The sequence below is a fragment of the Helianthus annuus genome, chromosome 5 (assembly GCF_002127325.2).
Source record: "Helianthus annuus cultivar XRQ/B chromosome 5, HanXRQr2.0-SUNRISE, whole genome shotgun sequence".
NCBI lineage: Eukaryota > Viridiplantae > Streptophyta > Magnoliopsida > Asterales > Asteraceae > Helianthus > Helianthus annuus.
In genome coordinates this window covers 148,699,153-148,711,874 of record NC_035437.2, presented here as the reverse complement: position 1 = coordinate 148,711,874, position 12,722 = coordinate 148,699,153, and the positions used below count along the sequence as shown (strand labels likewise).

General features: G+C 38.4%; 1 protein-coding gene across 1 annotated transcript; it reads right to left on the bottom strand.

Moving 5' to 3' along the window:
• Positions 1–216: 216 nt before the first annotated feature.
• On the bottom strand, positions 217–1,365 carry LOC110943773. The gene has a single exon (XM_022185507.1). It carries the CDS (start codon positions 1,363–1,365, stop codon positions 217–219), a length of 1,149 nt encoding a protein of 382 aa, XP_022041199.1.
• Between the last annotated feature and the right edge of the window lie 11,357 nt (positions 1,366–12,722).

The window sequence follows — 12,722 nt, the reverse complement described above, 5'->3', positions numbered from 1 at the left end:
ATTTGATTAGAAATTGGTGATTTTACTGTAACTCCTAGTCTCCTATAAGGTTGTATGTTGCCTTTTTTTCTTAATTAAGTCAAAAATACATTTTTTATATATTTTTAAAACTATTTTTTTTTTTTGAACGGCCAACAAAATTTATTCATTTATTCAAAGGGCTAACCAAATGTTAGCCCAAACCAATTACATACACCAATTGAACTAAAGATCAACCTACAAACATTTACTCGACATATCAAAATTGCACCACTCTTCCCATGATACTTCCTTTAAACGCGATCTACAACCAACCCATAAATAACTTAAATGTTTGATCTCATTTACCATTTGCTCCCTGTTTACTTGTTTGCCGTTGAAAGTTACCTCGTTTCTGCTTCGCCAAATCACCCAAACTGCCACTTGCATAATGGCATATATTAGTTTCCTCCATGCATTATTTTCTTGAACATTTTTATACCAACCCAATAGATCCTTCACTGTAAATGCATATATGTTCGAAATTCTGCACCAAATAGATATGGAATCCCAAATAAACTGTGCTACCTCACAGCCCACAAACAAATGATCCGAGTCTTCGTCATATTGCTCACACAACCTACAACCCAATTGGCCGACATGAACGTTTCTATGAGCTAATGCAACTAGCGTTGGAGCCCGGTCCAAAGACACCCTCCACGCCAAGAAATTTATCTTTATGGGAACCCAATTATTCCATTCAAAATTGTTGCCCAGATCCAAGAATCTAGCATGTTGAAGAGCATCTTTTATGCTTTTAACCGAAAACGTACCTGATCCATCCATTTCCCACAGCCACCTGTCAGGCCCTTGTTCCCTAGCGGTCCCAAGCACCACTTCGGATAGACTTTGAACATTGTCCGCTTCTTCAGCCGATGTCAACTGTCTCACCCAGGAGAAATTCAGAATCAACGTACCATCCACATTCTTCACCCGTTCCGCAACCGACACATTTTTACTCCTTTCCAACTCGAACAATGTAGGAAACATATCTTTTAACGATTCATTACCAGCCCACTTGTCTTTCCAAAAAGCAACCGCATCACCCACTCTGGGGATGACCCGAAAGCACTCAGCCAAAGTTAATCCATATTTTCCAAATTCCTTCGACAATTTCCCAATTTGTTTCCACGGCCCAGCTATAGACATCTTCCCGGGAATCGGATTCCATGATCTTTCATTCTTGTGTATGCTCCAAATCACCTTACGCCATAAACTATTAGGATCCGTTTTAAACCTCCACCACCACTTAGCAAGCATTGCTAAATTTGCATCTTTTAGCGATCCTACACCCACCCCTCCTAGGTCTTTTGGTGTCATAACATTTTCCCACGCAACCAAACTCATTTTTCCTCTTTCCGGTGTTATCCCCCACAGAAACTCCCGACGCAATCGTTCAAGCTGATTTATGACATGTTCGGGTGCACGATACAACGAGAAATAATATGTGGGAAGTGCGTTTAACACCGATTTTATTAGTGTTAACTTTCCCCCAAAGGATAATGTTTTTGCCTTCCATATTTTTAAAACTATTATCATTGAATATTTTCCTTTTTATTGAATAAGCTTTCAATATTATTTCTGAAAGTGTTGTGTTTGATAAATAAATTAAAACATAGATTTAAAATACTCTAACCCCAAGGCCGAGAAGTGAGAACGTGCTCATTGTGATAAATTTTCTTGAAGAATGAAACTATTGACTAATCATCAATATGGCTACGTTAAGAGTAATACAAATTGCATATGGGGATTCACCTCTTTTCTTTTCATTAAATATCACCAATAAAAACTCACACACATGGCATATCCAACAAAGAGCCTGTTCCATTTTATATTTTTGAGTAAATTATTTTTGAGTTCTTGTGTTTTACTTATTTTAATAATTTGAGTATAAAATCAAAATGGTTAACGCCTTGAGTTTCTAGACATTTTTTTATAACCATCTAAGTCATTTTGATTCCAAATTTTAACTTTTTAAGTTTTAATAAAATTGGACTCAAACCGTTATAAAATGAACAAAATCGAACTCAAAACGTTATAAAACAAATGGCTAATGACACAGACGTTTAACTTTTTGATTTTGACTCAAATGATTAAAATTACTAAAATACAGGGACTTAAAAAGTAAATTACTCTATATTTTTTTTGTTGTTTCTATTCCTGCTACTTTCTTTTCTTTCTTTTTCATTTTCTTTTACAAGTATAAAATATAACTTTATTGTAATCAAGTATCTTCTTTACTTGCATTTAAATGATTTACTTATTATATGTTTTTATATTTTTCTAAAATATAATAAAAGAAAAAATGTTAATATTACACCAATGGAGTTGGTGATCCATTAACGCAAAGTTTTTAAAAACACTTAAGTTTAGAAGTTTTTGGTTTATGTCTTACAAATGACGAGCAAGGTATTAAAACTCGGATTGGACCAGCCGGCCAGACCGGTTTGACCGGAATCGATACCTCCGGCGGTCTGGTTGTCCCTATACAGCCCGTTTACAAACAAACAGGTCGGTTCTTGCCGGCCGGCGGTTAGACCGGTAATTAGCGAGTTGCGGTCAGACCTTGTTTAGAGTTTAACAAGTCATTTTTGTTCGATCCAATGATATACACAAGAATGACGACCAGGATTAGCAATTTTACTCTTTAGATTGAATAGTGTAAAAAACTCTGTAGAGAAGACAAAGAAGGGAGGCTAGAGTTCCTCATTAACGTTACTTAACATATATTTAGAAGAGTTAAATGTTATTTTAGTCCCTGTGGTTTGAGCTATTTTGCAAGTTTAGTCCAAATGTTTCATTTTTCGCCTGTGGGTCCAAAAAAGTTTCCCCATTGCCATTTTAGTCCACGGGTTAACTTCATCCATTTTTCTGTTAATGAGAATGGCAATTCGGTCATTTTATATGGACGAATTGCCCTTCTAGTTAACAGAATTACATATAAAATGACCGAATTGCTCTTGTCGTTAACATAATAACTGGTTGAAGTTAATCCAGTAGACTAAAATGGCAATGGTAAAACCTTTTTGGACCTACAATGGACTAAACTACCAAAATAACCCAAACCGCAAGGACTAAAATGACATTTAACTCTATTAGAATTATGGGCTTTGTTTGTTGGATTTTTCTTATATGTAGAGCCCATATAGTTTTACTGTATAGCTTTGTAACATAAAATGAATTGGTTATTAATCGAACCTTTTATATTTATATATTTTGTAACTAGTTTAAGAATCCGTGAATTTTACTGGTTACTAAAAGAAAATATTTTCATTATCACCGTTGACATAAATATTATGATTTTATACACGTTAAAACACAAACGAATATATTAGAGTATGACAAATTGAAATACATGAATATGCAACGATCACAATTCGTTGAAAATCTCTTTGTAAACCACATTAGTTGTTTTATCTGTAGGTTTGTCGTCGTTGTTAAGTATTAGTAGTTTGACTTCATCTTGTATTTTTACCCTTAATAAAGCAACATACAATTGACCATGAGAGAAGACGAGTTGTTTCAAGTACTCGTGTGTTACACGGGTTACCCAAAGTAAATTATATACATTTAACAATGTTGACATAAAACTTCAATGAATTAAACGTTCCATTTTTAACATTCCTCGCCAATATCCCTGGTCCAAAAGTGCCTTCACCGCATGAAGATCTGTAGACAAAAGCACCATTCATGTTAACATCTGTAGACCTGACATATATTTCTAGTTAAAAACTAATTAAAGAATTGAAACTCAGAGCTAAGAGATTCACATGTCATAGTAACACTATATGCTCTTAGGGTTATTCGGACAATAATGTAAGACTTAAATGGTTGTGAAAGTCTTGCGTATTTATTAAATTTGATACAAACATGGTTTTTTGGCTTCTTTCATATATGTTTTTAGCAAAACCATGTTTTTCAATGACCAAATCAACCAAAGAGTTTATTAACAAAATCGATCAGTTATGGAAGTCTAAAAACATAAAAATCAATTATAAGATCGGTTTTAGCTTATAACCGAACCGACCCAGAACATTAGCACCATACAGTTTCAAGATAAGATTGGATCCCTTAAATTGAAATGATTTATTTGGCCTCTATAAATAACTTTGTTTTTACCATAAAAGCTACTCTTTTCACTCCTTTATCATAATTTTTGCCTCTAAAACATGTTCAAAATCTATCGCTTGTCTTCCTTCTATAACCCAGGGTAATCTTGCATGACCACAACTTCCTCGAGTTGCTTCAGTATGCTTATTCACTCAGCGCACAGCACAATGCTGTCTGTCTGTATTGTTTATTAAAATGCCTTCACAAATTGCAGATAGATATGACCTAAAATAAAACACAACAATTTTAGTGACAAAAATTTGCAGCCCATGTCTTCATTGCAAAGACGGAAACCTAGTTTTCACTAATGTAACGCCTACTTTTTCACATTCGAAAATACAAATAATGACATACTATTTTTAATAAAAATTGGGCATGACTCGTTCGTACTATAAGCAATTCTCTGTTTTTAACAATCATCATTCTAACTAATTCTACGACATGTTTTAAAAGACATAAAAGTTGCAACCATACAAGATTCCATCACAAGTGTTTTGACCCGAACTACCAAAATAAGATTTAAATTCCTAACTTACTTACGAAACATCCTAGAGATAAGTTTAACATTTACATTATGAAAGTGTTTTGACCCATTTACAAAAGACGATTTTAACCAGAAGCGCATAAAGGGCGACGTAGTGTGTGTTATGGGCCATTTTCTGAGCCTATATATCCTGACTAATATCTTGCTCTTGACTGTTTGCTTGTGATCAGGAAACTGGATCGGGATATTGGTAACATCCCGGGCGATATCCTAGTGTTAACTTAATAATTCACGTGCAGGTAAGAGGCTGCAAGTCACTAACGGTCAGATGGACTTCTTCTCCTAGAGACTCGGGCAAATCAGTTGTTTGAGAGACGTTGGACCCAAAAGACCAGGTCTACAACGTTCAAGTGGGGAATATCCGCCGGATCCCGGTTTAATAGGATAGTTTGTTCAATTTCTTTTACTATAAATAGATGGGGCGGATCAGATTAAGGCACATAAATTTTTACACTCGCACTCTTTTGTACACTTTAGCTCTCTAACCTCTAGCAAACACTTGTACTCAAATTACATTGTAACACTTAGTTGATCCGCACTACATCTTGCACTGTATCCTGACGTTTAAAGCAATAGAAGGACAAGGCAGCTGCGATTGTCAGCTCCCGAGGTTTTGTGCCGGCGATCTAGATTGATCAAGGGCTTTCCTCGTACATCACGTGTCAACCTTTACTTTTATGCTCATTGTTTGATCACAGATACGGCTCTATATCCTGAGCCGTATCCTGAAACTGTTTTTGCAAATAACTCAATTAACATATTTTTGAATACATTCTCTTAGCACACTACCTCACTTAACTAATTTGATCACTAAATTGCTTCGGTAATTTTTGACCAAAACAATTTGGCGCCCACCGTGGGGCAAGTGGTGCTATCTTTACTAAAAATCTTTGTGAAATCATTAATTGGTTTTCTGTTTTCAAAACTTTTTGCCACATTATTTGCAATGGCCACAAGATCAAGCATGAGCTCCTCCACTGTGTCTGCTACTACTGGTTCGGTGCTTCCACCACCTCCTCCAAGGATGCCCGCTCCTTCACAACCTCAGGATATTATCCCTACTCGGAGTATTCAGGGATCTGCTCCCGTTTTAGCTTCTAATGATGAAATTTAACCTTATTCGGAAGTGTGCAGGAACAAATGAGGCAGCAACAGGAAACAAACCAAATGCTGTTAAGGGAAATACAACTCTTAAAATCTGGCTTGAGCAGATCCACTGAAGATATCGTCACTCCTCTACAGCCCAGGGCTTTGAACTTCAATTCTGCAGTTTACACTGAGGATAACCGGGGAAATATTGTGCCTAGCCATCCCCAGAATCCTACTCCTGAGATGCCCTCTTCGGTTAGAGTGTCAACTGTGAGGAGCTCAGGATATGCTTCAGGATATGGCCAAAATCCTCAGATTGGTAACGTGTCTAATAATAATAATACTCTTGCCACTAACAGTGTTGGATCTATGCAGGTGTGACATCGACATTATCTAGGGAGCTTCAGAAGCTAAAGGATATGATATCCAGTGCACCTGGGATGGTTCAGCCGATCCCTGAAGTATCCCAGGATAGCCACAGGATATCTCGGTTTGTGCATCCTATTTGTGATGCTGAATTCCCAAAAAGATTCCAAACTCCCAACATGAAGCTTTATGATGGAACCACGGATCCTGAGGAGCATATTGCCCAGTATAGGGAACGGATGGAAATCAACCCTATCCCTCCGGAACTTAAGGAGCATGCTTATGCAAGGGTTTCGGCTCTACCTTAACAGGATCGGCCTTAAAATGGCTGTTAAACGTTCCTCCTCACTCAATTACTTCTTTTGCTCATTTGGTTAACTTATTTAATAGTCAGTTTTCTTGCAGCCGGAGTTTTGAGAAATTAACCAGTGATCTTTACCGGATAACTCAAGGACCTCAGGAATCCCTGAGGGATTATGTGAATAAGTTTAGCCGAGAATCCTTGGATATCCCACATCTTGATGTTGCAACAGTTGTGTAGGCTTTCAAGATGGGATTGCAGAAAGATTCTCAGTTTTACCAGGATCTTGTGATGAATCCCTGCAGAAACCTGGATGAAGCCCGTAACAGGGCCTTGAGATACATTCGGCTGGAGGATGACAAAAAGATGCAAGAGAGAATGAACTCGTCCACAACATATGAATCAACTAACAGGAAGTCAGAATCCTCGTACAAACCATACCGCTCTAAGCCGTATGGTAGAAATGATAACAAGAAAGTGAATGCTATTGAAGACGAGGATCCTGAGGAGTATCCTGAGTTATCTGAATATTGTTTTTCTGTTAATATACCTGAACTAATGTATGCTATGCAGGGTTTAGGAGACAAAGCCTGGTGGCCTCGGAAAAATCAACAAAAGGCTGATTGGAATGATAAGTCCAAATGGTGTGCCTTCCATGAAGATTTTGGACATGTTACGGAGGATTGTATTGCTCTGAGGAAGGAAATAAGCTATCTCCTGAGCAAAGGTTATCTGAAGGATCTCCTGGGAAGAAAGAAAAACAAGGGTCAGGATACTGAGAAGGATCCTGAACGTGCAGCGTCACCTCCTGCGGATGCCAAGATAATCAACTTTATTTCAGGAGGATCCGACATTTGTGGAACTTCATATTCAGCGGCCAATAGGCATACGAAGGAGGCTAAAGCCGAAAGACGGGAAAGACCAACCAGGATGACGACCCTCACAGCTGATAAAGTGATCACTTTTGATAATGATGATAGGGATACTGTCCAGGATCCTCACCATGATGCTCTGGTAAGAACATTATATGTGGCTAACCATTTTGTACGCAGGATATTGGTGGATAATGGAAGCTCTGTCAACATAATCCAACTAGAGACGCTGAAAAGGATGAATGTATCTCCAATGGATATCACTTCAAAATCCACTGTACTCGTCGGCTTCAGTGGAGAAGCTAGGAATACCGTGGGAGAGATTAAACTACCAGTATATGTTGAAGGGGTCAATTCGATACAACGCTTCTGTGTGATGGACTCCTTATCCTACTATAATATCATATTGGGCAGGCCATGGATCCATGATATGAAAGCTGTGCCGTTAACTTATCATCAGTGCATCAAAATCCCTACACCTTGGGGGATTGTCAAAGTAGACAGTGACCAGCAGGAAGCAAAGGAGTGTTATCCTCTACCAAGCCTAATGCAGCATAGCAATTAAAGATACGGGCCCAGGATATCGCGGAGGCTTTGGAGCAGGATGTAAAGAAAGTTATTCTGGATCAGGATAATCTGGATATCTCGGTGCTCGTAGGGACCAATATCCCTCAGGATATTGAGCATCAATTGACTAACTTTTTGAAATGCAGGATGTCAACATTCGTGTGGAAGCACGAGGGTATGACAGGTATTTCCAAGGATGTTATAACACATAAACTTGGTATTGACAGGTCATTTAAGCCTGTCCAGCAGAAAAGAAGGAAATTTGCTCCAGAACGAAATGCAATTATTCAAGAAGAAGTAGACAAATTGTTGAAGTAAAAAATGATGAGAGAGATCAAATTTCCAAGGTGGCTAGCAAACGTAGTAGTGGTACAGAAGAAAAAGGGGAAGTGGAGAGTTTGTGTGGATTATACAGACTTGAACAAGGCTTGCCCAAAGGACCCGTTTCCTCATCCGCATATTGACTCAATGGTAGATGCCACTGCTGGCCATGAAATGTTAACCTTCATGGATGCATCCTCAGGATTTCAGCAGATCCAGATGGAACCCTTAGACCAGGAGGATACTGCCTTCATGACACCAACAGGTATTTATTGTTATACTGCTATGCCTTTCGGTTTGAAAAATGCAGGTGCAACATACCAGAGATTGGTAAACATGATGTTCAAAGACAAACTGGGGGACACCATGGAAGTGTATATCGACGATATGGTGGTAAAATCTAAAAAGGCTAAGGATCATCTCCAGGATATTAAGGGAGCGTTTGACATCCTGGATCAATATAACATGAAACTAAATCCTGCTAAGTGCCATTTCGGAGTGGGGGCAGGAAAGTTTCTAGGATATATGGTGACCAAAAGAGGAATAGAAGCAAGCCCAGAACAGATCAAAGCCATCCTAGATATCAAATCACCTTCTAACATGAAGGATGTTCAAAGACTGATAGGACGAGTAGCGGAGTTAAATAGATTTATCTCGAGATCCTCAGAAAAATGCAAGGAGTTTTATGATATCCTGAAGAAAAACAAGACGTTTGAATGGGGGGAGAAGCATGAAGCAGCCTTGCAGGATTTGAAGCAGTATCTTTCAACCGCACCTCTACTGATGAAGCCTAAGGATAGTGAACCATTATCCCTGTATCTTGCAGTATCAGGGAATGCAGTAAGCTCTGTCCTTGTAAAGGATCACGAAGGTCAGCAGTATCCTGTTTATTACGTTAGCAAAAGTTTATTAGATGCTGAAACTAGGTATTCTCACCTAGAAAAGTTAATATTAGCCCTAGTTATGGCATCAACAAAGCTTAGACATTACTTTGAGACACATAGGATTCATGTTAAAACAAATTATCCTGTTAAAAATGTGCTTAGGAAACCCAAGATGTCAGGTAGAATGGCTAAATGGTCAGTGAAATTAAGTGCTTATGACTTGGTGTATGAACCTAGAAATGCCATAAAGTCTCAGGCTTTAGCTGATTTTGTGGCTGATTTCAGTAGTGACATCCAAAACGAAGTAGACTTAGAAGTACAATAGCTAGGGGAAAACTTAGAATCCTGGATATTATATACTGATGGTGCATCTAATGTAAGAGGTGTAGGTGTAGGTATACTACTAAAATCGCCATAGGGTGACATATTACCCCAGGCTATTAGGTGTGAATTTCTTGTTACTAATAATGAGGCTAAATATGAAGCTTTGATTGCAGGATTAGAGTTGGCTAAAAGTATGAGTATAAAAAATTTACAAGTATATGTTGACTCTTTGTTAATCACTAATCATTTTAACGGAACCTATGCAGTTAAAGGAGAGAAGTTAATCGAGTATCTCGAGATTGTCAAAAAACTAGCAGGATATTTCGATATTTTTACACTTGAACAGGTACCAAGAGAGGATAATGCTGAAGCCGATGCCTTGGCAAATCTGGGATCATCGGTCAGGATACCGGAAGGAACCCGAATACCAATATTACATATCCTGTATCATGCGACGAATATCCCGAACATGATAAGGAAGTAATAAGTATTCAGGATCGTGAGGACGAATATCCCGAACAGGATCCTGTGTCCTGGACGGCACCAATCATAAGATATCTCAAGGAAGGACACATCCCGAAGGACGAGAATCCTAAGGCCTTTAGGATGAAGGTATCACGATTCACTATTATAAATGACGTTTTATATAAGAAATCTCTTGCAGGACCATATCTAAGGTGCTTGGAGGATCCCGAAACCAAAGAAGTGCTTCAGGATATACACGAAGGGGATTGTGGTAATCATACTGGGGGCAGGTCGTTATTCTCAAAAGTATTAAGGACATGATATTATTGGCCGACAATGAGAAAAGATGCCACAGAATATGCTTGAAGATGTGACGCATATCAAAGACATAGCAACATATTACATCATCCTGCTGAACCACTATATCCTATTGTTTCCCCTTGGCCGTTCATGAAATGGGGTATGGATATAGTGGGAAAGCTTCCAAAGGCTCTAGGAGGAAAGGTTTTCATGTTGGCCATGACGGATTATTTCTCCAAGTGGGTTGAAGCAGAAGCGTTTGTTCAGGTCAGAGATCAAGAAGTGGTATCCTTCATAAAAAGGAACATCCTGACTAGGTTTGGAGTACCAGCTGAGATAATTTGCGACAATGGATCTCAATTTATGAGTAAGAGGACTACGGACTTTTGCAAAAGTTGGGGAATCAAAATGATAACATCTACACCAGTACATCCTCAAGCAAATGGGGAAGCTGAATCCTCGAACAAGATAATTGTCAACAACTTAAAAAAGAGACTAGGGGCTAAGAAAGGAAGATGGGCAGAAGAATTACCCTTTGTTTTATGGGCTGATAGGACAACGGTGAAGAGTGCAACTAGCCAAACTCTGTTTTCCTTGGTGTTTGGAGCAGAAGCGGTGATCCCCACAGAAATGGTGATACCTACAGCGAGATCAAACCTCAGGGATCCTGAGCAGAATCCTGAAGTCCTATGCCAGGAACTGGATACTATTGATGAGACAAGAGACGTTGCAAGGCTAAGGATGGCTGCATATCAATAGAGGATATCCAGAGCATACAACAAGAATATAAGAACTAGAAGGTTTCAAGTCGGAGATTGGGTGTTGAGAAAAGCTTTTCAGAATACTACTAATCCTGCTGATGGAAAATTGGCTCCAAAATGGGAAGGACCCTATGAGGTTGAATCAGAATCAGGAAAAGGGGCATACCGGCTCAAGAATATAGAGGGGGATATGCTACCAAGACCCTGGAATGCTATACATCTCAAAGCCTATTTCAAGTGAGTTTAGAATTTAACTTCTAACTCAAGATGGTATGAATTTTGTCTCTTTTAAATATAATTTATTTTATTTGAACCCAATACTAACTTAACCATCGGAGGGGTGTTAGCCAAGCTAACACCCACCTTAGTTTAAGGTTGTTTTGCAGAATATGATTCGGGATATAGCTCCAGGATACACACTCAGCATACTTCGAAAGATTAGAGGATTGGCCCCCTCTCTCACGTTAAAGGGATACTGATCTCTTCACAGGTTTAAAGGTATTCACATTTCTCACGAATTGGGTTTAAACACCCTGCCTGGAGCGCAAGTTATTCGGGGATAGTTCAAGGTAGCGGGACTAGTTCATGTAAAAGTGGCTGACAATTTCGTTACTATTGGCTATATCCTGAATCCCAAAGGTATATGAGGATTGACCACCCTCTCTCGCGAAAGGGTATTTTCATACTCTCTAAGGTTTAAAGGTTTACACCTTTCTAAGTCTTCGAGTTTATACACTCCCGCCTGTAGCGCATGAAAATTTGGGATTTTCCTTAGCATACATATGGGATTTTCCCCTGGATACTAAGGATTTATCTCCAGTATATTTTTGGGTCTTATCCCTGTAACACAAAGGATTGTCTAAACAGTTGGAACTGATATTCAAAAATTTTCTAAGTGTTCATGCACAGGGGACATTCCTCCTAAGACGACTATGTAAGGCTCAAAGAATCAAATTTGAACCTAGTATACTAAGACTGGGGACATCTTAGTGGAAGGAGTTGCAAGAAGGATTGAAGTTCGGTACTAGGGTTACACCATATTCCCGGTATGATCTTTCCTTTGCGAATCTTACACAATTTGTTTGAACTTTTGGAACCATGTTTAAAATTTAAGTATCCTGGTCTGGATATATCTTTGGGATATATTCTCAAAATAATTTTTCTGGATATGAATCAGGTTGGAACCTTTGGGATACGATACTTGGCTTTAAGTATCGGAGTTAGATTTGTTTATAAATTCTGAGTAAATTATCTTTTTCCTTTGAAAACTTTATTTAAGTTAGCTGAGATTTTGAAGAATAAACTATTTTGAAAAACTTTGTCTGAATTATCGATAAGTCTTACTTTACAAAAATCTGCGTAGGATATCACAAAGTATATTGATCAGGATATCTTCACAGAAATGGTAACACCAATTTTACAAAGTTAAACTAAGTAATGTATGGCAAAAAATTGATAGGCAAAAGCAAGTAAAACGAAAGATGAAATTGTCTGAAATAGGCGATACTAGTTGATAATCGAAGGCTTCATCCCAAAACCAAGGACCCATCCACCTTCGGCTATCAAGTCATTTTAATGCAGGAATAGAAATTGTTCCTAGGGCAAAAAGTAAAATTGTTCAAACATAATCATCAAATTTAAAAGAAACGAATTCTAGAGGGCAACGCCTTCTTCGATCATGGCGTTTTCGGCAGCATCTGCTCCGGGATCAGCTTGAACATCTCTTTCAGCACCGGTAGATTTTTCAACTGCCTTTGAAGGCCCTTCGGCTGTAGATTTAACAGGATTGCTGCTGAGACT